Source organism: Orbicella franksi, chromosome 4 (genome assembly GCF_964199315.1).
Source record: "Orbicella franksi chromosome 4, jaOrbFran1.1, whole genome shotgun sequence".
Classification (NCBI taxonomy): Eukaryota; Metazoa; Cnidaria; class Anthozoa; order Scleractinia; family Merulinidae; genus Orbicella; species Orbicella franksi.
This window is the reverse complement of record NC_138148.1, coordinates 9,997,301-10,024,800: the sequence shown is the minus strand read 5'-3', so window position 1 is coordinate 10,024,800 and position 27,500 is coordinate 9,997,301. Positions and strand designations below refer to the sequence as shown.

Genomic DNA, 27,500 nt, shown 5'->3' with positions numbered 1-27,500 from the left:
AGCATAAGCACAAGAAAAACGAACAGTTCCGTCTTTCTTGTGCTTATGCTTACGTCGAGCGCGTTACTAGTGAAAACTGCATAAGACAAATAACTGGGTTCGTTCTTCTTATGTTTCTGCTTATGCTTATGCTTATGTCGTGGCTGTTTTCACTTGTGCTTACGCTTATGCTTGGGCTTGTGCTTATGTTCTAGTGAAAACCAGCCTTAATCAGTAAACATAGTTGTACAAAACAAAGTGAAAAAAACCTATCCATAAATAAGTGTGATAAAAATTCACAAAGAGAGGATACCTAAACCCTTTGTTATTTGGTCATACATCACGAACAGCACGACGGGACTTTGAAACGAGGAGAACGTTTTTAAAAGACTGACGAGCGGCAAGCGAGTGTTTTCTACATTTCTTAAATTTTCGTCTTCAACTCTGGGGTATTTTTTGACGTGTAATACATGGTTAAGGCTTCTTGAGATGCTGCAGCCGATAATACAAATTTAGCGCGCGCGAACTGCAGTAAAACACACTGCAATGTTTTGGAACTCTGATGCTAGTAAAACATAGCTTGTTAGCTAATCAAAGCGCGTGCAGAAATTAAATTGTACTATGATTTGGTGCTAAACCTAGTTCATTCACAAGTGAATGGAAAACTGGCCTCCTAAGCGTCGAATCATTTCTTCATTATTCTGATGAATTCTGCAATGAAGGACACAAAGATATAGCATAAAAGAGCAAATATGTAACATTCAACAATAATTTTAGTCAAGGTAAATTACCAGAGTTCTCCCGCGGCATTCCTGGCTCGTGGTCTTTATTTTAACCCAGTACCCATCGAGGTTGAACTTGCTCATCGATTAGTTATTTTTTATTTCATTTCATGATAAATGTCAATAGCAATTTCCAATTTCATAATAGAGTGTTTAGGCACTCGCGGAACTCACGTGTGTGCGGGTTCGTGTCCCAGTTTGTTATCCCGTACTTGCGGAAGCTTCTGAAACCTTCTGCTATCAAAGTTTGATTTTGGTGCTCACGAAAAGCCGTTATAATTAATACTTTTTATTCACACTGGTGTCGCCTTTACACTGCGCTCTGGCCTTGCCCGAGTAAGCACCAGTGCCATTAAGGGCGAAGGTAGAGTTAAAGTTGGAGTCTGCGACGGGTCAAGTGGTCCACACCACTTCAGCTTACGATGCTTATCCTTGTTTCCGCAGCATTAAGCGCACAACGAAGAGTATTTCTACTCTCCCTGAGATGGGATGCTAGTCCATCGCAGGGTTGCTACCGAACATTAAATTAACCGATACCCATTTATACACCTGACTGGAGAGAGGCACTGTAAAAGTGATGAGTTTTGCCTAAGAGCACAACGCTGTCGCAGTGACCCCGGCTAGGGCTCGAACTCAGACCGCTCGATCTGGAGTCCACCATCACCACTAGCACCATCTCCGAAAGAAATCTCGATTTCTTTTAGCTAGGCACAAGCGGCACGCCTTACCTGGCGTTTCAGTCGTTAATTATCAGTTAATTATGTTAATTATGCTAATTGTAGTTAATTATGTTACCTTCATAGTTGACTCTCCCATCTCCATCCAGGTCGACCTCTTTGATCATGTTTTCCACAGCAGCATCAGACATTTGTTCTCCCAGGCTGGTCATTACAAAGGTGAGTTCCCTTTTGGATATGAACCCGTTACTATCTCTATCGAACAGTTGGAACGCGTCACGGAGATCATCCTCGAATGTGTGTTCACCCATCTTCTTCGCCATGACTTCAAGGAACTCCATAAAGTCGATGGACCCATCACCTAAAAGGATGAAAACCGGTCTTGCATGACGAAATTCTTCAGTCGTTAAATGATGTCTATGTTAAGCAAGTCATTTTGAAGTGGGATTAGAACAAACATTAGTAGGCTGGGTAATGGGATTTATATCTCCTCTCATCTCAAGACTCTCATTAAACTCAGTTTAATTCTGTGAATGGAACACCACTTGACTATTCCGCCAAAGAAAGTTATATTGCCCAGAATTATCATGTGGTGCTGTCTTACAGTTTGAGAATGTCTTTGAAATCATTGAAACGAACTCGTTGGCATATTAAATAGTGTGATGTGTGTATGTCTTACCATCTTGGTCAGCCTTTTTAATCATCTCTTCAACTTCTCTGCTTGTAGGAGATTGACCCAACGATCTCATGACGTCAATCAATTCATCCGCTGTTATTCTTCCATTGCCATCCTTATCAAAGAGTAAAAACGCTTTCCGGAAATCTAGAGTGAGAGCAACCATCTGTTGTAAGTTGCAGTTAAATCATTCAAATATCGCTTAAAACGTTGCTAATCAAGAGTGAAAGAGGACAGAGTGATTTTATAAACAAAGCGAAACCTGCTGTGAGGAGAACGGAAAGGTATATTAATTGGCTTAATCGGATGCCATTATTAAACAACCTATGCATGAGGAGAAAGCGAATCGAGCGGAGCGAAAGCGGATGTTTAATGAAATTAGGAGTCTTAAACAAAACCTTTTGGATGGGATACTGGTCCATCGTAGGTCACTTTACCATTCTTCCCACCAATTTACTACACTACCCATCCATACTCTTGGGTGGAGAGAGGCACTCACAAAGTTAAGCGGCCAAACAAACACTAGGTACTCTAGGTCAGGTGACGCTTGAAGCTGGTCCCATAACTATGTCCGTATTTAGAGAAGAATACCGAAGAGACTAGAATTCGGCTTTAAAAACCCTAACCCTAAGTCTCAGAATAAACTTTTAAACTTGCGTGACCAAGTAGCGTGAGTCGTCACCTACCTTCTACTTGTTCCTCAGTTAACTTTGAAACCTAGTAATGAAATGTAGTTATGTCAGCTTTGAAGGTGTCTTAAGTGTCTCACCTGAATGGCATCGGTCGTGGTTTTGAGAGTGGAGGTTGTACTTTGTCCATGGAATATAATAGAATTACTAGTCATACTAACTATCCAACGGGTGAATAAGGATAAAAGCCTTGAAGTGCTTTAAACTAAAAAAAAAACCCCATTATTTTCTAAACTCCGCATAGAAAATAACTTATTTATGCTCTCAACTCTCCAACATAAAAAAGCAAATTTAATCATCATCATCATCATCATTATCAACATCTTTATTAGATCAGTCAGAGCCTGTTAGGCAGCACATCAACCACTTACAAAATACAAAGTGAAGTTGCACACATGTCCGACAATGAAATGCGAAATAGAATAAATATTAGCTATACGTATTTACACGTTTTCATTAAACTAATGGATTAATATAGTTCTGAAATTCCAAAGCAAAAATAAGAAAACGTTTATTGCTTTTGCAAGGGATAGAACAGTAGTGCTAACATCCTACCCGAAAAGACACTAATACTGAATAAGGCGCCTGGAACATAAACTCATTTTTTTCGCCCTCAAAGGCCCTAAGTTTTAGCTCAAAAATTCCTATATAAAAGCATATTTGTTAGGGAAATTTAAGTCTGGGCTCATGTGGTCGTCAGTGTGGATATATTATTTTTAAAATATTTCATATTTAGTTCAAACACTCTGCATCATGTAAAACGACTATGCAAATGAAACGGAACACAAGTCTCGGATGACTGTATCACTTAATTTTCACGAAATTTATTTTATCGATGCGTTGTAGAATTCAGTATAACAATTTTAAAAAAGCTTTTCGTCATTCCGCTCTGTTTAAACTGAACTAAACTGTGCGTCTGTTTAATGCGATTGTTCCGACATAATTCGCGGAATTTTAGCACTTTTTTTGGACAAGTCCTTATTCAATTCCCTGTCATAAAACGTCAATTTCCGAGGAGAATTTCGTATGTGAAGCAGCGAGTTGTTAAACTTGTTAATTCAGTTCGGATGTAGCTAAGATAAATTAGCTGACCAATAATGATTTTAATCTATATTTCGTCCACGCTGGGTGATTTCTAACAAGGCAGCAAAACCGTAAATTAAACTTACCATTTCAGACATTTCTTCCACGCAAAAATTTCACAATTCAGTCGAAGCAGGTGAACCAGGAACAAGCAACCTGCGCAATATTTGTTTAGCCGATTGTGGCTGCTTTTAAATTCAGGCTAGTAGTTAATAACAGTGCCGTTTGGCAACGGCTGAATGGGTAAGTTAATAAAGACATGAATTTTTTATCACCATGCAAGACCTCCCATATTTTGAGATGCCGAGAAGTTAGGAACCCCTCAAGATGCTATGATCGCTAAAAACACGCAATGTTTTAATCTGGCACGGAAGTCTTCTGAAATTGAATAACAGTTTCGCCGCAAGAATTTTGTCCAAAAATATTACATTACAACGGTTAGCACCTGCGGCCAAGTGCCGTGTTAAAATAGTTGATTCTGTTCGAGGAAATTCAGTTTGTCAAAACATATTACTGAAAAATCAAACAATTTCGTATAATTTTGACTGTTTTGCTTTCCCTGTTAACATTGATATTCTTGAGAAGGGGAAATTTTCCCGGTTTGACTCCAACGGAGATAATTAATTAACTTTTTCGTAAAACATCAAAAAAATTTATAACAAGCTAAGTGCTGCTTTGAAGTTGGGAAATTTCGAGAAGCTTGTTATTTCACATCCTTTCACAGTTGCGACTGTTGAGTAAAGAGATTTCGAAAAGCCTTTTATTCAATAACCTTTCAAGAGTACGACGGAAATTGAGGAGCATATTATAAAATGTAACTGATATTTTGGCTCGTTTGTTGCATTTATGACAAACGATATTTATGACAAGGGGTACATCAAACATTAATCAAAACGGAATATTTTCCTCAGGAATCGAAGCCGTCAAAACATTAAAAACAGTATTTATTTTGGAAGAACAAAGAAGTGTGAAAATTGAAAGTGCCAGAAGCACAGAATTCTACCAGCCACTCAGAATTGAACTATAAGTGATTTTTTTTTGGTTTGTTTGTCTCAGTTGTTTTGTTTGTTTGTCTAATGAATTTCTCATCGCCAAGCCAACCTAGCCTGTAAATACAACTGTCTCTCATCATCATTGTACGTAGCGGAGTTTTCGCGGCTGTATATATTTGCAGGCAAACTTTCAAGAAAAAGAGAAACAGCGAAAGGTTTATCTCTTGCGCGGCCAACTGATGTGATTTAACGAGTCTTTCAGACGCTCTTAGATAATACGCATTAACAAAATGTTATCCACTTGATAGTGATTTATCCAGTAGATAGGTTTGCCTCACCATTGAACAACCAGCGCCTGATGTTTGCATAATTCGCTTTTTCAAGATGATTATATGTACAGTCGTCACCGAAAATCTTAAACAAAAGCAAAAAGCGGAGAGCCAATCATGACGATTTTATTAATAGCATATTAGTAAAGCAATCACAACTGGTAATACGAAGGTTTGAATTCACAACGGTGTGCCAGACTGAGTTTGGTTTGCACTTGACTGGCCGCAGAAATATGATCTTCGCTTTGACTAGTGAAGAAACTTTACACTCCAGGTTAATCTCTGATAATGATCTACGACTAATTTCTCCTTACAGGATCAATAATTACCTGGCATGTGATGAGAACTAAGAAAAGCATCTAGCAAAGGACATTGTTTCCGAGGTAGCAATAAAATTCACATTGATGGAAATGTATTAAAATCACAATGGAAACGAGCGATTTTCTTAGAACGACCCAAGAACAGTATTATCGCGTTCATCTTCAAATTTGTACTTTGTTTGAGGAATTTCTTCATTTGAAAAAAATCAATAAAAATCAGCTTACTCTTTGACTTCTCGCAAGTGTAGGCGGTGTGAGCAGCATATGCTCTGTTGCATGATTTTTAATGTATTCTCACATGGTAATCATGATAACCAAATTTTCCATCTTTCCTTTTAGAAGCACCTGGCTTAAGCAATAAGGGCTTGCTCAGTATTTTCAGCTGGTCTGTTAAAGAAAACAAGCCTTAATTTAACAGTTTCCGCCCTCTTTATCACCTTTAACATACTCTGTTTTGCAAATTGTGCTTCTTTAGTTTGGCCTCGCCATATTTTAGGGAGATCATAAATGTCTTGTTCAGCCAGTAAATAATATAAAATTAACACGACAGTTCGAAAATGTTGCTTTTAACGTTCATTACTAGTGATCTAAATCGTATTCCGTTAACAATGGAAAATAAGCTTCCGCATTTTAGTTGATACATTTTTCGAGATGTCAAATGGCATTATGGCAACGATGGCGTAAGTCTACTATATGATCGATTCGTTTAATGCAAATGGCGCTTGGCAACGCGGAAAATTGATCGTGATGCTAAATACAATGAAGTAAATGTTTAAAAATACGCTCACACCTTTTCATGGAAATCTCATCGACCGTACCTTTGGGTGGAACTGAGATTCGTTCACCGTTTCGGAAGGATGTTAACCTCAACTTCAAATTTTTACCAATATCGCGCGAAGCTTAGAAACAAGTCTTTCAAGTTTACTTCAATAAAAGCCACTCTACCCTCCATCTTGATACTGCTCCGATGTGCTATTTGTTTCTTTTGATTCGTTCAAAATAGGAAGCAATTTGTGTGATATAAATGCTACGAGGGTGATTGATAAACCATTTGAGCGAAAGATACGCTTTTCCTTCTGAGGATGAAACACGGCCGAAGAATACGTACTGTAAACAACACTCGACTTACTGATAACATTTTGTTTAAAATATAAATTACCAAATTAAGCGAAGTCAAGTTTTGACGACATGATGGATAAAAAAATTAGAAAAATGCCCAAATTTGCAGTCTCGTAATCTTGTTGTCAATGAAATAAACAACTGACGTGGTCACCATTACTCACCTCCATGTCGTGACAGCCTTGAAGGACGGCTCAGAATATTAAATGATGATATTTATTGAAAGCTTGCTCTTTATGTGAATTAATGCATAAAATCCGGGTTGCTAGTCAACTTCGCTGGGGTCTTGTTACTTCCTTTTTAGCGGATTCGACAATGGAAAACGCAATCATTTTGCCTTAAAGGGCTTTTTCGTATTAAATTTTAATGAAATATTCACTTGCCGGGGCTCATGTCTCTTGAAGCGCAAAAGCAAAATCGTATTAAAGTCAGACAGAGATACCTTAATGAGCATCGTTTGTTGGTTGCGGAGGATTTTCAAGCGTCAAAATAATAATTACATGTAAAACGAGCCGGTAAATACGGAAAATTAGCTGATAAACGAGGTTTTTCATTATTCTGGTGTTAGCCAATAGCGCGTCGACTTTAGTAAATATCAAGGCTAGGAACATTGAATCATAATGACATGCGGTTTGTTGGTTTTCTTACCGATATGTTTCACAGCTGGTTCTGAAAGCGTTGAGCATCACATTATTTTAAGAAGAAACATCCTAGGTCTTGAATTTAATCATTTCTGGTTGAAGAGTAAGAAGACCGCGAGTATGATAGAGCGTTTGTTACAATAGATTCGAGTGAGTTGCTTCAAGGGATCCTAAAATTTGATTAGTTTAATTTAACATTTATACGTTGCTTAAGCTTCGAACCATTTTGAGATGTTATATTCAGAATTTATGCCACTTGTTTGCCTGTCACATGACGAGCATTCACACATCATAACGGATGTTCACATCGTGCCATGAAGATTATTGATACTGCGAATATTGGCAAATTAAAGGAGCTTAGTCAGGGTATTTTGAGTTATTTTGACCGCATACAATAGTGCCTTTAAATTGCAGGAAACCTCAAAATAGGTTGTTCACTAAGATACAAAAACACCAAAGAGATAAGAATAAACCATAGAGGAACAAGGACGGCTAAGGATGGAGAAGATTAACACGGATGACAAACGACGAACTTGAAAAATTCAAGATGCGCGAGCCGTGACTGACGTAGCTCTTTTAACTGAAGTCAGTCTCTCGAAGACGTTTTCTTGTATCGCATTTCCTGGAGCGAGCTGCTTTGCACTCAGTTACTTTCAGCTGAGCGCTTTAGCTAAGGGGCGCAGTATTTAAACGAGAGAGGAAAAAAGAGAGTGCGGGAGAAAGTTTTATTGGTAGCTTCTAGGCCGTCTTTGATCATCTTCAATCGTAGGTTAAATTACCCGCATCAGCTGTACTTTCAGCACAGTTTTTCAAAAGGAATAGACGAATAATATTTTTTGGGAGTTCTGCTCGCCCGGGCATAGCGCGAAATGTAACATTTGTGCAGGGTCACATTTCAAACTTTTTCCCCGCCTCTCGGGGAAACTTTGCTGTTACAATACCCACCCCTATTGCCCGGTGTGTCACTAGAAGATTTTGATTCTGAGACCGACAAAATCCTCCGTTTATTCTCTAATTGAAAATCACAAAAAAACTTGGCGCGTCCCAAACACTTCAAGAAGTGAGGCCGGGGTACCCTCTGGGGGCCGAAGCCTACAGTTTAATAATAAGGAAAGTATTTGTATTTGTCTTCAAAAGGAATCGCGCAAATCGAACAAGAATTTAAATTTGAAGAATAATTGCCTAGACCTCTTAGATTTGGTTGCCATCTAGAATCCCGACTTAATGGGCTAATGCTAGGCGGCTGTGTCCTCTTCATGGAAACTTCGAAATGCAAAAATGCGGCCGTCATTTAGGCCCCATTTACATGGTCTCGGTTTCCTGAGACAACCCTCCCCCAATTTAACCTAGCCGAGGTAACTTTTCACTTATTTCTTTGCAAAATTCAACCAACCGTTTACAAGAGGATTGCGAACCCGTCTCTGAGACAACTCGTGTGGGCCAATTGTCTCTCGCCTTGGCAGGTAGGGTAACCCTAGAAGGCGGGACAACTTTTTGTCATATAAACACTTTCGGCTCGCCTAACCGAGACAATTCTCAGCGTGGCGAGTGTCACGAAATGTCTAGATTTAGGATTTAAAGCAGAAATTCATATCAAAGAAGTAAAAAGTAACTCCGCAAAACCTACTTTGATCGGATGACCGAGGAAAACTCAAAGAAAGAGGGATATATACACATTTGATTATTCAATAAGGGTTACGAATAATCATGCAGGGCGAACTTTGACTCGAACTACGGAGACAACGCCTTCGCGTGGAAACGCTCGATAAAGTTGCCTCAGAGGGAGGGTTGTCCCGGGTACCCGAGCCTAATTGTAGCCTAATTGTATTATATAGCGTATTTTATTCTTAGGATTTTAACTTTTAGGATTTAGGATTTTAGGTTTTTAAAGAATTAGGATTTTAATTTTAAAGTATTGTAAAGCGCCATGGACAATTAGTGGAAAATGGCGCTATATAAATGTATATTTATTTATTTATTTATTTATTTATTTATTTATTTATTTATATAACTGGGGCCTAACGTTAACGGCCGCACACTGCCAGGGTACTCAATAATTACAACAGAATAGATAGTGAGTAGCGTTGCCAAATCAAAGAACAGCATTCGAAGTAGAACGCTTGTAGATTTATACTAAAACTTTCTATTTCCTAAAAGCACATGAATAATTCATTTTGGAAAGCTCAGTGATTTCAATTGACCGGTGCGTTAGGTGTAAGTTAATTCCCAATTTTCTCGGAACAAAACGGAAATTCTTAAAGACGTACAATTCTAGGAAAACTTCCGGTTGATCACGTTAGGTCAGCAATCTGAACTGACGGAATTCAAAGTGGTCCAAAAAACGCACCAAAAAATTCGACAGTTACACAGCTCATCTTTCTTTTCGTTTTTCAAGTAATAATACCTGTGGAGCTTTCATTCTGCCCATGTTCACCCTTACACCCTCGTGTGGCTCTGCTTTGTTGACATGCTAATGTAAACACAGTCTCGTAGAGAAATGAAAAGCCCGGTAAATACTCAATCAACGTCTCAAAGACAAAAAACATCAGATTCACCGGACGAAAATTCATTTTATCCTTTGCTTTACTGCCTGCTTTAATTTGAGCATCGATTTTAATACCTCGTTTATCAATGCATATATTTTGGCTCAGGAAAGGTTGAAGCTCCGCTTCTAATATTTTTTTGGGAGTACTGCTCGGCCGGTTCTTGAATGTCGGACCTTGAAACACTAGTTGGTAATGCATTTTAGTCTGCATTTTACCCCTGTCATCACCCCTCAGACATTTTAAAGCTGTATTGTATGAGTCTCGATATAAATATGTTATAAGACATTCGCATGTACGGCACGGTACAAATGCTACATGATAACCAAACGTACAATCAAAACACAACAGCCTGTTCACGTTACAAGTGGTAGTGATTCGTACTGAGAACTAAAGCTAACTTGCTTAGCGTTTCCACGAAAAATGAGCCATTGTTAAAACTTGTTTACATTTGCAAGACGGTGACGCAGGACCAAACTGTCAAAAGCAGCCAATCACAGGACAGCCTGTACACACGAGTGTGGCATATTGCGAGGCCTCGTAGTGTATGCAAAAAGCTATTTCGAGGAGCTATTCGACGTCGCAAAAGTTGGCCTGGTTTTCCATCTTCATATGATCGTGAATCGCTGAGAGGGGCACACTGACATAAGATTACCCCGCTGGAAAACTGTCAGCGTGATCTGTGCTTGCTGTTTCACTGAGCTGACAGTGCGTGTTTTGCGGCACGCAATTCAGTTGTGGACAAGAACTTGTTCCACCGACTGTCGCGACCAAGGACAGGGAATTAGTCATCTTATCTTCGGTTAGTTGTTCGTTAATGATTTTGACTTAACTTCTAATCTCCTCTTCGAGGTGACTCCGTTAACTCCGAGCTGTATGACGAGTATCGTCGTAGACGCAAAGCGGGAATCTGATTTATGATCAGCTATAGAATATATATATCGGTCACTATTATATATCCCTAAACTCTCGACGAGTCGTTACACAGACAGCTAAACTTATTGTAATCAAGTCGAGTACTTGTCTGATGTTTTCAAACAACTGAAAAAACGTACAACGGCCGGGAATATTAATCTCGGCACGGAAGTAAGCGCCATTTTCTCAGAAATACAGTATTTACATAGTCACGCATCATTTCCTCGAAAACCGTAGGGGGCAGTTTTATGAATAGCGTGCTTTGTCTGCCTTGCGCTTAACGTCCTTAACCGGCTCTCTGTGTAGCGAGAAGAATTGACGCATTGCAAATAACCTTTAGATTTGACAGTAATGCAAATTTTATTTTTCTAATCATTGACTTCAGTTTGGACAATTTTGCCGTCTCAAGTAACAGCACACTGGTTTGACGTGGTTCAAAGCTGTCAAGTAATCGTGACCCAGCCGGTGTACTTTATAGAAACGCTGGTCAGTAGCAAAGTTTGGAGTGATGCGGCCAAGCCAATGAATATTGAACGACTTTGAAAGAGCTGACAGGGTATGTGAATCCTTTTTTGCGCAGCATTTTGAATAATTTATTAATTTGGTTGAGTGATTTTAGCTAGCCAGATGTACACAATTTGACATGTGATTTTTACATGATCTTAGTAACTTGGTGATTCTGATAGTGGTACTCTAACCTTATTATGTGAACGTGATGAGAAAATATACATGTAACTATCGAAACATTAGAAAAACGTTAGGTAACGTTCCGTTGCAAGCCACGAAAGTGGAAACTTAGAATTTAGAGGTACATATTTTGTAGCAGCACAGGCGGCCCAGACGTTGTATGCGATTAAGGTCATTCCTCACATTTGCATTGCGCATCCTTAATGCGTATAATTTATGGCGTCATTAACGCGCGCTCGTGCACGCGCACATTGAAAACATGACGGATTTGCCTTGATATTGAGCTCTGTCAGTTGAAAAATGGCTCTAGCTTACCAACGAGCACGGGCACCCCAATTTTTTTCCACTCATTGTAATCAACTAATCATAAGCTTTGCGTGAGAAAAGACTGATCTAATTTCTATCGCTGAAAATTGAATAAATAAGAAAAATAGCAGATTCATGGTGGTCTTTTCCTCCAGGAACCCAGAGACATCAAAACAACGCAATGCAAACATAAGGTAAGCCATTTTATTCAAATTATTTTCTACACGTAGCATTTAGAGTAATTTTCGAAGCATTCTCATACATTGTCTTATAAACGGCTAAAATTGTCACGCAATCGCCAACAGCATAATGTCACGTATTAATCGCATACAACGTCTGGGCCACCTGTGGTAGCAGGGGGTTTTCCAAGACAGAGGTAGTCTAAGTATCAGGCCTTCCTAAGGGGAGGGGTAAGGGGAGGAGGAGAGAACCTTTTTTACCTTTCCTCCTTTTCCCCCCCTTCCCTTACTTTCGAAAAGCCTGATACTCAGGCTAAGACAAAGGGACCCGCTATAATTTGAAGTTTCGTGGGTAATTAATTATTGTAGTCGTTTTGACATCCTGCCAATAAAACTTGTTGTACTTTGGACGCGAACGTTCACATTACAGTCTGTCGAACTTCACATGATTAATGACGAGTCACGCAACGTTGAATACCCAAGCAGATGATATTTTTTTCTCATGACCTGTTCACGTTACCCGGTCACGTTCAAATGAAATCGATGTTAGACTCTTATTTGAATTTGAAACATCTTCAGTTCAAAATCAAGTGCACCTTCTATCATGGAAATTTAAAGAGGTCGGCGGAAAACGAGAAAATAACGAAGGACGCTAACGCAGTGTACCATTTGCTTCTTTGATTTCAGTGAAAGGAAGCGATTTTGATCACACACCCTCAAAACACTGCATCAATAAACGCTTCATATGGCGAGCCCTGCGACATCACTTTTAGTCAGTTCTGAAGAAAGATATAATGGTGCCAAGTTACGCTGGCTTATTTTGGATTGGGGTACACCAGCGTTAAGGCGCGTTTTCGATGGTTTTCATCCTCCTTCAAGGCTAGCTGCTTCTCTCAACGTTGAACGTCAGACTCTAGAAAATCTTTTGAAAAGACGTGTTCTGACGAGAACGCAGTGGAATCAGCTATTCCCGACTGATGGCGTATGTGTGGGTTCTGGCGAATTTGACATTACACTGCTTACCATCCTTCTTACCAACATTTGTGGCTTGCATCGCCCGCGCACGAGATGGCACGGCAAACCACCCTCAAGTGACACATCACGAGAAGCAAATATCGCGCGTCTCAAATATTATCGAAATTTACTTTTTCATCGCGCAAACGGCTCTGCAGTTTCCTCGCAAGACTTCGAAGTCTATTGGCAGGAAATTGCTGATACCCTCATTGCTTTTGGAGAGGACAGAAATGCCATAGACGCTCTGAAAGCCGAACCAGGAGGGATTAATGTGCTCGACAAACTGGAAATGTGTGACTTTACGGCTGAAATAGAATATCACGCAAGTAGAGGTCGATTCCAGGACGGAACTCGTGATTGGGCCTTTAACGATGTCGAGGATTGGCTGGATGACAGAGAGTCTCAACACCAGGTAATGGCAATCACGGGAGATGCAGGAATGGGAAAGACGGTAGTATCTGCTGTAATCTGCAAGAGAATGCAAGAGGCTGGCAGACTATCTGGGAGTCACTTTTGCCAACACAACTTTCCCCGCTACCGTAATCCCAAACTGGCGCTTCAGTCGTTGGCCTTCCAACTGAGCTGCAATTTGCGTGGATACAAGGAAGCTCTTGTGAAGCGGATCTCGCGAAACTTCGGCGATCAACTAAGCAGTCTGGGCGTAAACGATCTGTTTGCTCTGCTTTTCAAGGAGCCTCTAAGCTCTGTAGCTGACCCAGGGAGAAACGTCCTCATAGTTATAGATGGCTTAGATGAAAGTGAAGATCAAGGAAGGAACGAGTTGTTAGATGTAATTGCCAACCACTTTTGCAGGCTTCCCCGTTGGATTCGACTTCTAGTCACCACAAGACCAGAGAAAAAGATTTTGGACAAGATGAGAAGTGTCAAGTCTTTGGGATTAAGACACGACGATGAAAGAAATCACAGAGATATCGAGGTCTTCTTTGAAAGACGAATTCGTCACAGAATACCTCCAGAAGAAACAAGTAGAATTACAAGAGAGCTGGTGCAGCTGTCGGAAGGGCAGATGTTACATGCTTATTTCCTCTTAGAATTAATTGAGAAAAGCACATCACCACAAACCCCAGAGCAACTCCACTCAACCTTCCCGCAAGGAATTTCAGCAATTTACACAACCTATTTCAAGAGAATGGAGGCTAAACTCGAGGAAGAATTGGAGAGCAACTGCGGCAAATTTCTGACCGATTTCCTGTGTGTCCTGACAGCCACAAGAGACCCTTTGCCTAAAGAGTTTGTCACGGAAATACTACGGCAGAACATCAATATCTCAAAAAATGATCGTTGGAACGTTCAGCGAAAACTTGACAGTGTCATCAGTTGTATTTCATCCCTTCTTCCCATTCGAGATGGCAATGTTCACATCTTTCACAAATCAGTCAAAGAATGGTTGACTGACAAATCACGACATGGAAGCCATGAGTTTACCATGTTGGAGAAGGATGGCCACAAGATTCTTGGTAAGATTTGCGCCACAGAACTTGACAAGTTGAGGGCAAATAATGTACACGATGCACCATTCAGCGACACCCAAAAATATGCCTTACGACACGGGTTTCATCACATGCTAGACGCGTTAGATGATTTCAGCCAGCTGGAAGAACTGGTAAAGAAGTACGTAACGGATCTGGAACTCGTGTACGCCAAATTGTGTGCCAAGAACACCGACGTGCTGAAGGAATTGCTTCTTGTCCAAGAACATCGGAGTCACAGTGCATTGAGCGAGGAAATTGTCAGCAAAATTGAAAGTTTGCAGTTGCCGTTCAAGAAGCATGGTAGCCTTCTTCAAGATCTTCCTCATGTGATTTTCCAAAACTTGCTGAACGAAGGAGGATCGGAACTTTCTCGTGAAGTATTACAATTGCTTTCGGCCAAACACCTTGAAATACCATATATGGAGCTCCTAGACAAAAGCGAGTACAAGAGTCCTGTTAAAGGGCGATTTTACTGTTCAGATAAAGTGGTTTGTTTTGATGTTTCACCAGATGGGAATCACATGGTGTGCGAAGGCCGAGATGGAACGATTCATTTATGGTCACTTCAGACTGGTGAAGAAGAATGGCAGCGGGTGAACTCCTGGGAATCCAAAAAGTCGTACGGCGACGTTCCCTTTGGAACTGCTTTTCGAAGAATTGGTACGAACGGTGAGACTGGAGGCCAGACACTTTCATTTTATCGTTCTACTGTTTTTCATCCAAATGGGCAGTATATATTGCCTGGAAACATGGCCAATGTTTACAACTTAAGAGGACAGCCAACGTCACTCTTTCCAGGAAGTAACTGCCGTTTCACAGCTTGTTCTTTCTCTGGAGACAAGAACAGGATGTTAACAGATTGCCCAGCCAGTCGCAAAGAAGTAGTGGTGTGGAATACAGAAAGTGGGGAGGAAGTCAAACGCTTCACGTGGGAAGAGGACATCAATTCTTTCGCCCTCTCCCCAGACGGAAATCTTGTAGCAATTTCCGACTCAAAAGGCTCTCTGTGGTGGTACAACGTTGAGAGTTCTATTTTGGCACCTGAACTAGTACCTACAGAAATTTCTAATACAGCCTGTGGACTACTACACATTACAACCAGGCGAACTCTTGTTTGTGGGAGCATCGATAAGACTCATTCTGATCGCCGTGACGTCTACAAACTGAGGAGAAATGTGTTTGACTCTGCCTTCATAGCAAACCGCCAACCACATTGCACTTGCAATTCCAAAGTCTGGCTGTGGCCTTGGGAATCGGTCGATTCTTTGGACAGACTGCGAGCCGTTTGCAAAGTTTACCATCACTTTGTTTCATCAGAGGTGATGATAGGATTTTGTTTCTTGTTACCTGGAGATGTTGCAGTGGTTGGAGGTCCTACTGTTAATTACTTGACAATGCTTGATGTTGCCCCCACCAACAATGCAGGGAAGATACCACGGACAGTGGAGAGTACATTTGCATGGGACGCCACGCAAGTGTATACAGCCGTGACCACAAACAGCCAGAAAGATTTTTCAGATACACCATGTTTAGTAACAGTATCTGCTCGGGACGTCAACAGTGCCAGGGACGTAAGAGCAGAAAAGAGCGTTCAACATAGTAATGCACGTGTCAACAATGGGCGTCTGAGTTCTCCGGTTGAGAGAGGTGTTCTTTTTCAGACCACCAGCGACACATTGCAATTATGGAACTGCAGCTTGTCTGAATGTGACAAACCTATGACCATGCCAAGTAAAGTCGAGAGACTGATTCCTGTATCGAAGGAACTTGTTGGATGCGTTTTACACACATCTTCTTCCGAAGAACAACATTCATTGAAACTATCCATGATCGACGTTTGTTCAATGAAAGTTGTCTTTGAACGAGTTTTGGATGGTAGAGCACAACTGAAATCTGTTGCATGCAGTATTCAAAGGAACGTTGTTTTCTGCAATGAACAAGAGACCAGCGACAAGCGCCAATTGGTCCTCTACAAGAATGTGGCAGAGGTGTTCACCTGGAAAAGAGACGACACGATTTATAAAGGCGATTGTTCTTGGAGACAACCGCATTGCGTGTTTTCCCCTAACGGAGAGGTGGTCGTGACTTGGAATACTCTGAATGATGGGTATGGATTGCACGTCCTCATGGCAGGAACAGGAAGAAAAAGCCACGTCTTCCTCGAAAACCGTTATGACATCGCTGACTGCAAGTTTCTCAACGATGGAGAATCTGTTCTTTGTTATAGATTTAATGATAGCAACGTGTGGATGTTCAATGTTGCCTCAGGCCTAGTACTAGCTGTCATAGACGTTGGCGAGCGACCAACTTGCATAGGAAGTTCTCCTAACGAGTCTCTCATTGTCGTTGGCCTTCGTTTCTCGAACCTAAAGTTGATTCGAGCACGGCTGCCGAGACAAGGAAGAACTTGCGTCAGACGGACACGAGGTAAGTGTGCAAACCTTGTCCATAATCTGGCAGAGTTTTGTGTAAGTTGAACTTCGTAGTTAACCCAAAACAATTCGGGCTGACGCTTAGCTGGTCGATCGCGACCTGAAATGTTAGCCATGTCTCTGTCCAATTATGCTCTTCATGTGACCGTATCGCTTGTAACACGGCAATCGATGGTTTCAAATGCAAGATTTAAGTTTTGAAATTTTTTTGACATCGGTTAGTGGCAAAGAGAGGGGCCCTGAGGTGCCACCTCCTCCCTAATTTCGGAAAAATGCGAGGCACAAACGACTGTAAATTCTCCTTCCCAGGCAGAGAAAATGAGATCGTTGTCTCTTGTTCCCAACCGTTGGAGAGGGAGGACTCCCTTTCTGGGCAAGGAAGAACGCATCCACCCTTTCAAGCGGGACACTAACTGGGTGGTAAAAAGTAAGATTTTCAGCAGACCCGCAGGTCAGGCCAGATGTTTTATCCACTCGGCATTGGCCCATAACATCCTACAATGAAATATCTTTTGCCTTTTTCTTTCAAACTTCGAAATTTTTGGCCTTTTGAGCTGAACATATTTATAGATTCAAATGTAAGCTGTCCCTTAGCCGGGTGACGGGGACAAAAAGATAGCTGACATTTCAAGCGAGGCATGAAACGGCCTGACAAACGTACAATAGAAATGGAATCTGATAAAATATTCTTTTTCAGAATCGAGACACCAAGAAGTTTCAGGGAGGTACTAAGGACAGACCTGGTGGACATCGGCTGGTGGCCAAGAGAAGGGCCCGTGATTGTGGGGCCCGTAAATCGTAGTTGGTGACTTGAATACTGCCATTTGACACTTTTTTTCCCTCGAGTTCAGGATCTCTGTGCGTTACATTTTTGTGTATGTAAACACTGATGATCTCACAAGAATAATCGATCCCAAAAACTCGGGGGCGCGGGGATTGGGCGAGGGGTAGGGGGGGGGGTGTTAGACTAAACCGTGATTGGGTTTGATTTCCTGATTTATTGAAAAGAAAAAAACAAAACAAAAAAGAAAAGAAAAGAAAACAAAACAAATCAACAACAACAACAAAAACCAGCACGTTTGGTCTTGCTGAGCACTTTATATTGCACTGGCACTAGTTTAGTTTTCAAGGCATTTACTGATTTTTGGTTTATTTGGAAGCTCAATTGGCTTCTGAATCTAGCTTAGATGAACCATAAAACTACGTAATTCCACGAAATTGTATCACAACAACTATGACAAATTATATATTCATTCAAAGTGACACCCAGTCGTAACCATAGTGATAACAAACCGGATACGACAAGCATGCCTTTAGTTGTAAAGAAGGGAGGATGCCCCCCCTACACTGACTGCCTTTACCGCTGGCCTATCGTGGTTATCCTGTACAGTCTTTGTTATCCAGCTCCGTGTAGTGGCGTGTAAAATGCACGTTTAAAACGAGTCCAAATATCTACTCTAGAACATCGGTTTATACCGATAATATCTACTCTTGAACATCGGTTTAAAAGCGATTATCAATCGTCCGAAGGATAAAAGATGGCGACGGTACACCTACCCATAATTCTTAGCGAATGAAAACCTTAAACATATGCAGAAAAGTTCTAAATTCGTCAAATCTAGCATACATCCTGTCCCTAGTACAGGGAAAATATTTCAAAACTATGGCTTTATCGCATGGTGTATAAATGAGTACCGGTGAATTTAATGCTGGAGGTAACCCTGCGATGGACCAGAATCCCATCCAGGGGGGGGGGGGGGGGGAGAAATACTAGTAGCTTCATGCCACAGAAACCGAGATAATTCCGGCCTGGTGGCCCACTTGGTTCGTACAAGTATGCAGACTTTACGTTACTATTACATGGTATTGTGGTAAAATGTACAGCCGCCATCTTTTCTGCTACGGAGGATATTTATTTGTAATTTTTCTAATGTACGTACCTACAGATTAAATCAGAGTTTGAAAAAATATCGTAGAAAACCTTACATGATTGCTTTACATTTTTTCTGGTCATGTCTTAAACGCAATGCTTAAATGTCACATCTGAATTCGAAATTGCATTGCTCCTTGGATTATTCTTTGCAACTTCTCAAGTTGAAGACAATTTAAATGTGCTACTGTTGTTTACTCAATTTTGAATCGTTGCAAATCCAGAATATATATACACGCACGAATAGAACAGTGGATTGGCCAAATGTGATTCGAACTGCTTCTTGGCAGGTTAATTCACCTTCGCAAGATGTCCATGTTATCGATATGTAAAAGCACTTATTGCGACATCATTTTCACGAACTCTGAAAGAAACAAAAATACCAAGGAATATTAAAGAAAGTGGACAGTTCCAGGAAAATGCTTCTGCTAAAATCAATTTTTAAACTTTTGCTCTTACGATCCTTTTCAATGGTAAGAGGGCACTCGATGGTATTGCCGGCTTAATAGAATACATGCAAAAATTTCAGCACGTTGATTGGTTGAGACCACGTCAGTTAATCTCAAATAGTGCAGAAAGTTGAAATTGAGTGCAGAAAGCTGAAACTAAATTGCATGTGCACTATTAACAAGTTAGCAAATGATTTTTCTCGTGTGATTTGGAATAAATAAGCGCACGTAAATTTTTCAAATACTACAAATTGCTCTCGCCCTAAGGGTTCGTGCAAAATTTGCTTGTGCTTATTTATTTCAAGTTGCCCTCGGAATCATTTGATTAGCCCTACAAACCGCTCCAGGGGAAACTGTTTTCTCTAAGTCGTAACTTTGCAGCATTGTTTCGAAAGGTACATAACAATTAAAGATTGCCAATGTTGAAGAAAATTTCAAGCATGGGTCATAAATAACACAACTCAGCTGGGGTCATATTAGTCGACAATTAGAAAATCGATGGCATGTGCAAAGAAGGTCTTGTTTATGTAACGCATGCTTAGTGAACCGCGAGCAAAAAAAAATATAGTAGGGGAATCAACCCTGGGGGGAATCAACCCCGGGGGGAATCAACCCTGGGGGACTCCCATATAAAAAGGACGGGGGTGCTCGTCGTACCTTTTAGGGGTTAAAAAAGCGGGTTTGGTATCTCAAAAGGTCTACTACGGGACGTCTCGCCGTACCTATTAGGGCATTGAGCCGAAAAAAATATGACAGGATATATTCGGTATCTCTAAGGGCTGAAAAAAATTTAAAGCCACGCCCACAAAACAGGGTCTTGGTACCTCTTAGGGATTCTTATTAAAACTTCCGTTTTAAATGGTAGTCCCCCGTGGGAATTAATGGGAGACCCGGGGAATGATCGAGAAGGCCCCATGGGGATGTTGCAAGAGCTTTCAAAAACAATCAATCAAATACCTTCAAGATCAATTTGCCCGTCTCCATTTAAATCAGCCGTTTTGATAATTTCCTCGACTTCCTCTTCTGTCAGCTGTTGGCCAAGATTCATCATGGTCCACTTGAATTCCTCAGCGCTAATGTAACCGTTCCCATCCATGTCAAACACTTTGAACATCTCTCGGAGTTCTGCCTCCGTGTCTGTTCCCTTCATACGCGTTTCCATCAAATGAAGAAACTCCCGGAAGTCGATGATGCCATTACCTTGGGAAAACGGGAAAGGACCTGTTAGCATTGAAACGTGCTTGCGCGCTTTGTCAAATCGAGTCCAAAAAATTGAAATCGATTTTCAAAATAAATCTCCTTGGAGAAAAATCCGTTCCTATAGAAATTGTATTTAGCAGGGCCCCTCTGGATACCAGCCACTGTGCTGAATGGGCCACCCTGCATAAATAAAGTTTTACCTACCTACCTACCAATTTATTTAACAAATAGATTCCATGTTTCCGAGCGTCTAGATCTGTTCAGTTTTAGTATAAATCTACTAGCGTTCTATCACGAATGCCGTTCTCTGATTTGCTACGCTACTCACTATCTATTCTGTGATAGATAGTGAGTAGCGTAGCAGTGTGCCCTTGTTAACGAAATGACGGCCGCTTCTTGGCGTTTTCTTGGCGTTTTCGAAGTGTCTGTGAAAGGGGTTTAGATAAAGTAGAAAGACTAGTAGATTTATACTAAAACGATTAGATTATTCGCTCTCGATTTCTATCGCGTGATAGTTGACGAGGGCTGCGCCCTCGTCAACTATCACGCGATAGAAATCGAGAGCGAATAATCTAATTGTTCAATAGATCACAGGTTATGTCAAAATGTGGCAAGAGAACAAAACAGTTGCACACGAGCCATTGGCGAAGTGTGACTGATAATCTTGCCACGTTTTGACGTCTTCTGAACACACTATAAACCAAAATATAGCGTAGAGAATCAAGGGTAGCCATTTTCAAAATAACAGGGGTTGCTGATCAGACCATAAATGGTAACTCGGCATTTTAACGCGAACTCGTGAAAGGGCAAATCCCTATGCGTGGAACGGGTTGCTCTTTCCCTCTCATTATTTTCATTTCGTTTCTCTAATTCCTCTCAGTAGGTAATTGGGCTATTGAATAGCGTACGGGGAATCGTATATTCAGAAGAAGCATAGATACGTTTGTTAAACTTGAGTTCTAAAAGCCTTTCGATTAATTCTGGTATCGAAAAGCGCCGTTAACGTCCGTCCGTCCGTCGGAAAGTAAGTGATAAACACCTTACTTCCCCTTACAAAATCAAAACATTATCGAGTACACAAGTGAGGAGAATATAAAAATCATTACATAGGAGACCATGATTGTATTGATGAGCTGCCAAGTTCTCCAAAATTGCAATTTAAACACATGTACATGGCAATTGTTCTAGGAGAATTAACATGATTTCTATCTAGGGTAGAAAAACAATGATCTAAAAACACTGCTAATGGCCAATTGCCTATATGAGATGCGCCGGTAGGGAATCATGGTAGTTGTACTCAAATGGGAATGGTTATGAAACTCGACAAAGTTCTTTAATTTGTTGTATGTTTTTGTTCTCTGTTTTGGCCTTGACCGTGCACAAAACACAATTGTGGTTTACTACTGACCGAGGAACTAACCAACCGAAGCGTTTTGGTTACGTAATTCATGCATAGTGCCGAAGAAAAGGTTGTTGTTATTCATCGTGGTGGATGCAATAATAAAGTGTATCATCGTTTGCCTCACGATGCAGTCACTTTAGATGTAGATCGTGACGTTTCGACTGCTTACTGCTAGTCTTCTTCAGGTCTGAAGAAGACTAGCAGTAAGCAGTCGAAACGTCGCGATCTACATCTAAAGTGACTACATCGTGAGACAAACGATAATACACTTTGTTATTTCATGCATAGTGTATGAACGCAAAACAAAAGATTGTGCACGGTTGTGGACCTTCCAACATAAATCTTGGTATCTCTGTTTGCTCCTTTGATGTTTACCGGACTTCATTACCAGTCCCCTCTCTATTAACTATGATCAAAACAAATATCCAGTCCAAGATGATGAATACAACTACCATGATTCCCTGCAGGCACGTCCAATGGAGGGAATAGACCATATTCGTATTCCCGGTATTGGACTGGAACTAGCTTGCAAGTGAGGCTAATGCGGGGAGTCTTTTCAAATGCAAATGACGTTAATCTCCTTTTAATGATATTCCCCGCATGAGCCTCCATTGCAAGCTGGTTCCAGTTTGATACTGAGAAACTGGTCATTGAGTTTGGCGGAAGATTATAGACCATAGAGAGAGCGACTCTTATAGATATTTAGTTATTTTTGATGTGGTTTTACAGCTTGGTAATTAATTACCATCCATGTCCATTTCTAATATGATCTGTTCCAGTTCCTGCTCGGTCGGGTTTTCACCCAGAGACCTCATTAGTATCCCAAGCTCCTTTGTGGTAATCGTGCCATCACCATCTTTGTCAAGGAGAGCGAAAGCTTCCTTGAAATCTGCAAAACAAATCCGGAGTTAATTTTTTTTTGTTATTAAGTTTAACAAAACTTATTACATCGCCCTATTTACTCATAGCTAATTACAGGCATAATTACAAGTTTTAACTTTAACAATTTTATTACATCAACTTAAACTACTTAGAGCAGTTTTCAGTTGAGTGTCGTATAACCAAAACCAAAGTAATCACTCTAGCCAATCACAAAGGACACAGACACGCCAGTGAACCAATCAAAGCTCGAAGTAATTACATGTGGCTGACGCGAAGCGCGGGAAAACGATTGCCAGTGAATCACAATTGGTTTGGTTTTACTTCTAATTGGATGAAAAAGTGACGCGAGTTATTTGAGCCAATCGTGTAGCGTAGTTGATGCAAAACCAATTACTTTTCGACACTCAAATGAAAACCACTCTATAGCTAATCACCAGCAAAATGACCAATTTTCAACTTTAACAATCTTATTAATGTGCCATTTTTTGGTGAGGATAACCTGGCAGTCTCTAAATGAGTGATCAATGGAGTCTTTTTCACCACAGTATATAATGGTAAATTGAACTGAGTGGAGTGCAATTTGGTCTGAAATCATACGCGTGATTTCAAAATCGAACGAGCGCGCAGCGCGAGTTCGATTTGAAATCACAAGTATGATTTCAGACCAAAATTGCACGACACGAAGTTCAATTGCCACTTTATCAGATCCATTTTGAAATCGCACAATTTTATCGCCTTAAATTTTAGATTTTTGGTGTATTGTTCCAGTAGCCGGTTTGTTAAAAAAAGCGGAACCGGAAACGCCTTTACGTCTAATTTAGTATGCAAAAAGATGTCATGTGACGAAAACTCATTCGAGCATGACAAAGAAACAAGCAATTCTGATCTGAAGTCGAAAATAGTCTACTTCAGGTAGAAAAGTGCAATTTTCGTCGCCTGAATCATTATTATGGAAGGCCTACCTTTCTTTTGTGGTTGAGGCTGCGACTCTTCGTTGTCTTTGGAGAAGAAATTTGAAGGTGCATATCCTGTGTAATTCTGCGATCGATTTCTTTTGAGTGTTGAAACTCCCTCGAGTGTACGATGCCAAGTGGATAGTACGTTTTTTTTCTTTTACATGCCGTTCAATGGTATAAATTTAAGGGGTCCAGCTCGATATCATCTCCGTTTCTTTTTGTAACCTCGGCGTAGGACTCAATACTCAGGACCTTGTCAAGTTCTGGCAGCGCCATTTGTTTTAAGATATTTCCAAGATGGCGGGACTGGCACCGGCTTCGTAAGACGTTCGTTCATTCACTATTTTGTGCAGTGTGGCGTATGTTGACTATGTTTATTCACAGCAACAGAGTTGAGCTGTTTTGCTGCTTCGTTTGAAACTACCGGAAACCTGGAAACATCTACCTTCTTGAGATGACTCTGAATTTGTTGTTGTGTGGTTTTCGTTTGTTTATGTTTTACTGGACTCAGTATCATACGGATCTTGAGCAGATGTTGAAGAAAAATCGCCAAAATATTCGTCAAAATGGACACTGAAAGCTGGGAACTTCCATTAAAGTAGGTCTTCAACCTAAAGGAGCTCATAATCGTCATTCAGAAACTAATTAATTAAATTTGTCAATTTTTTTGGAAAAAAGGTTACAATAACAACAAAGTTTTGGCAATAGTATTTGCAAAATTCTCCACACAGTGGCTTTTTGCCTTTCATTTTCCTGAAATTTTATTGATTACTTTAAACTAATCTTGAAATCTGATGGGTTGTTATGTTTTACTGGCCCATTCTCATTGGCTGAGAAAAAGATGCGATTTAGAGCAAAAAATAGTGCGATTCGTTAATAAATCGCACCATTGAGAGCCAATCAGATTGCAAGGATAACCAGTGATTTCAAAATGGATTTAATAAATTTAATAATCATCTGGTTTAATACCATAGCGACTTAACTCTTTTTTTGGTAACCACAATGTGGTGGATGGAATTTGAGGGATTCGAGCATTTGAGGGAGGCGAATGTTTTTTCCAGGAACCTTCGTTCATAGATAGACTTTTGTTCCATCTTTGTGGACCGGTCTGTTCCACTGTGTAGGTCTTCGCATTTAGTATAGTAGGCTATAAAAATCGTGAGTTTTGGCTTTAATTAGATCGAGATGCGTGGAACCCGAGAGTTAATATAACATTAATACAACGCCAATATACAGAATAGGTGAGCTGGCTTGTAGAGAAACTGTTGTAGTGAAAGAGCGAAGAACACAGCACAAACAAAATGGTCAGGGCTAGAACCCACAACTCTTGCCATTACGTCACGGCGCCTTGCCGATGAGATCGCGACGATGATAATGAGCCACAGGTGGACAAAAATGCCCAGGGAAATGGATTTGAAATGTGCATGTCGGATTCTAGTTAAAATACACACCCATCCATCGCATTAGGCTGGACATTGAGAAACTGGGAAATTTTATAACTAAATCTCCCATTGTAGAAAGGTTTCTGAATGGAGTTTGTATGTATATTCCTAAATAGGCCATTTGCATGATCCGGTCACATGGTACGGAATAAATTATGCTGGGACGCAAGTTACACAGTGGGACTTCTAAAACAAAGGAAAGTCGGGCTGGACTGGTACGAGTTCCTTTGTTTTGGAAGTCCCACTGTGTAACTTGCGTCCCAGCATAATTTATTCCGTACCATGTGACCGGATCGTGCAAAGAGCCTATTGGAAACGTTCCTACTTTCTAGATATTCTATATCTAATCTGTTGAAATGTTCCAAGCATAATTTTGCAGTTTTACTAATGTACCTGCAAATTGGTTTTCAAGTTAGTTCTCATTTAGATCACCTAACATGACGTCACTATGTACTGAAGGTACATGCATTTTGACAGGACAAATTGAAAAATTCACCGTAGTCCATCTTGAAGAATCTTGACAGGAAAAAGTGGCGATTATGTTTTAAGAATATCACACTTATGGCTCTCATCTATTCTTAAATAAAGATTTTGAACGAAAATTCAGTTGACTGTTGGCCTAGGCTTGTATTTCCTCACCTGCTATTTGTCCTTCAGTTAACGTTAATTCCTGCAAAAGAACATTACGACACTGGTGTTACTTGTTCTGTCTACTGTTGAGTGGACGGAATAAACAGTGGAATTTAAGGCCGGTCCTCACTTGAGACGCAAGCATAAGCATAAACATAACCAGTGAGAAGCTCATGCACTAGTGAGGAGAGCCGCGACATAAGCATAAGCATAAGCTTTCTTCTTATGCTTATGCTTATGTTCAGTGAGGACATCGTTGACATAAGCATAAAGTGCTGATTGCCGGGCTGATAGTCTTAAAGCCTGGTTCACACTTGTGAGATAAGCATAACACAAGCGAAATAAGCATAAGCGCAAGCACAAGAAAAAAGGAACATGTTTCTTTTTCATGTGCTTATGTTTGTGCTTATTTCACTTGTGTCATGCTTATCTCACAAGTGTGAACCAGGTTTTGCCTAGAGTGTCACATCAGACAAATTTTGCTGGCAACTTTTCTCTCAAACCGATCTCAAATGTCACACCAGACAAATTGCATAACTCAGGGACTTAGATACTGTGCTCTGCTCCGAAACCTGGTGCAACGTTAACGTTTAAAGGTAGTACTCGTGTAAGCCTGGGCCGGGAGAACTCGACATTCGACTGCTGCTCTTGTTCCTCCCAGTATTTGTCGTTCTTTCCTCGTAAAATTTCACTCCTTTTTCTTTAACTACATTCTCGTGCCCATAGCCCTTTTCGCTAACAGAAGCGAAAAGGGCTATGGGGACGAGGACGCTATAAGACCTACAACCATTAAACAATTAGATTATGAGCTCGAAATTTCTATCGCCCTCGTCAACTACTGATCACGCATAGAAATCGAGAGCGAATAATCTAATTGTTTTAGTACAAATCTACTAGTTGTTCAAAACTTTATCCAAATCCTCTTCACAGACACTTCGAAAACGCCAAGAAGTGGCCGTCATTTTGTTAACAAGGGCCCACTGCTACGCTATTCACTATCTATCACAGAATAGATAGTGGATAGCGTAGCCAATCAGAGAATAGCATTTCTAATAAAACTCTAGTAGATTAATTCTAAAATTCGACAGAAACAGGGCCAAAAATGTTTCATATTTCTTACGTAACACCAGCTTTACTCTCTCGCACGTTCCGAGGTCACAGAAGCTGACACTGATTGCGGCGTAAGATCGTTTCGAATATGTTTGTCTACGATCTTCAAAAAGCAAGGTGAGTTAAGGGTAAAGGTAAACCATTGACGTTGCCTGCGTTACATGATCACTAGGGTCGACTTTTAGCCGGTATAAAGGTAATGGGCGATCTACCAACAGAACATCTAACAAAATGATAAAGATCTCATCAAGGCAGACGTGCATAAGAAAATCAACCAGGTGTATGAAATTACTTCCCTGACGTAATTCCGTAATAACTGTTCACATTTTACTCTCAGTATGTCGGCAAGACAGCGTTTTTTTCTTTTAGTTTAAGTCTTTTCTACTCAACAATTCACTTTAATGTTGCAGTTAGATTGCTAATGTGATGTTGATTGTTACACCGCCGCTGGCAAATATGTTTAAGAATGAAACAGAATTTTCACCCGCCATTATAGACCACAAAGTGTTACATTTTGTTCTGTGAACTAATTACACAATCGTTGCGAGTTGCGCCCTTATATATCTTTGAAGTTGTACCATCAGACCTTCCAAATACAGGTCGATCATGTTATGAATGGAACTTAATAACGTTTGGTGATGCA

General features: G+C 40.5%; 3 protein-coding genes across 6 annotated transcripts in view; 1 reads left to right on the top strand and 2 right to left on the bottom strand.

Annotated features, from left to right (window-relative positions):
- LOC145483321 (neo-calmodulin-like) overlaps positions 1 to 6,822 on the bottom strand; it is an 8,361-nt gene extending 1,539 nt beyond the window's left edge. Inside the window, exons 1-5 of one of the 3 annotated variants that reach the window (XR_014048902.1) lie at positions 3,973 to 4,422; positions 2,801 to 2,831; positions 2,118 to 2,261; positions 1,557 to 1,799; positions 164 to 690 (exon numbers count right to left, since the gene is read on the bottom strand). Coding sequence is in view for 2 of the 3 variants with exons in the window: in XM_081461816.1 (XP_081317942.1) it covers positions 665 to 690; positions 1,557 to 1,799; positions 2,118 to 2,261; positions 2,801 to 2,831; positions 3,973 to 3,984 (456 nt within the window). In the remaining variant the exon portion in view is untranslated. Of the gene's footprint in view, positions 691 to 1,556; positions 1,800 to 2,117; positions 2,262 to 2,800; positions 2,832 to 3,972; positions 4,423 to 6,810 lie in introns of those variants that run through there. The other 2 variants (XM_081461817.1, XM_081461816.1) reach the window with 2 other exon arrangements.
- Positions 6,823 to 10,115: 3,293 nt separating this feature from the next.
- Positions 10,116 to 18,856, top strand: LOC145483320 (uncharacterized). 2 transcript variants are annotated; one of them, XM_081461815.1, is made up of 5 exons: positions 10,116 to 10,632; positions 11,131 to 11,301; positions 11,894 to 11,932; positions 12,605 to 16,851; positions 17,554 to 18,856. In XM_081461815.1, the coding sequence occupies exons 4-5, from the start codon at positions 12,663 to 12,665 to the stop codon at positions 17,586 to 17,588; spliced, it is 4,224 nt and encodes a 1,407-aa protein (XP_081317941.1). In that variant the 5' UTR covers positions 10,116 to 10,632; positions 11,131 to 11,301; positions 11,894 to 11,932; positions 12,605 to 12,662; the 3' UTR covers positions 17,589 to 18,856. The 2 variants fall into 2 exon arrangements, with proteins under 2 accessions (XP_081317941.1, XP_081317940.1); XM_081461814.1 differs by lacking the exon at positions 11,894 to 11,932.
- A 145-nt stretch (positions 18,857 to 19,001) lies between these two features.
- LOC145484379 (uncharacterized) overlaps positions 19,002 to 27,500 on the bottom strand; it is a 15,604-nt gene continuing 7,105 nt past the window's right edge. Inside the window, exons 6-9 of the mRNA XM_081462995.1 lie at positions 25,757 to 25,808; positions 22,583 to 22,726; positions 20,193 to 20,435; positions 19,002 to 19,150 (exon numbers count right to left, since the gene is read on the bottom strand). Coding sequence (XP_081319121.1) covers positions 19,125 to 19,150; positions 20,193 to 20,435; positions 22,583 to 22,726; positions 25,757 to 25,808 — 465 coding nt within the window. The 3' untranslated portion in view covers positions 19,002 to 19,124. The remainder of the gene's footprint in view (positions 19,151 to 20,192; positions 20,436 to 22,582; positions 22,727 to 25,756; positions 25,809 to 27,500) is intronic.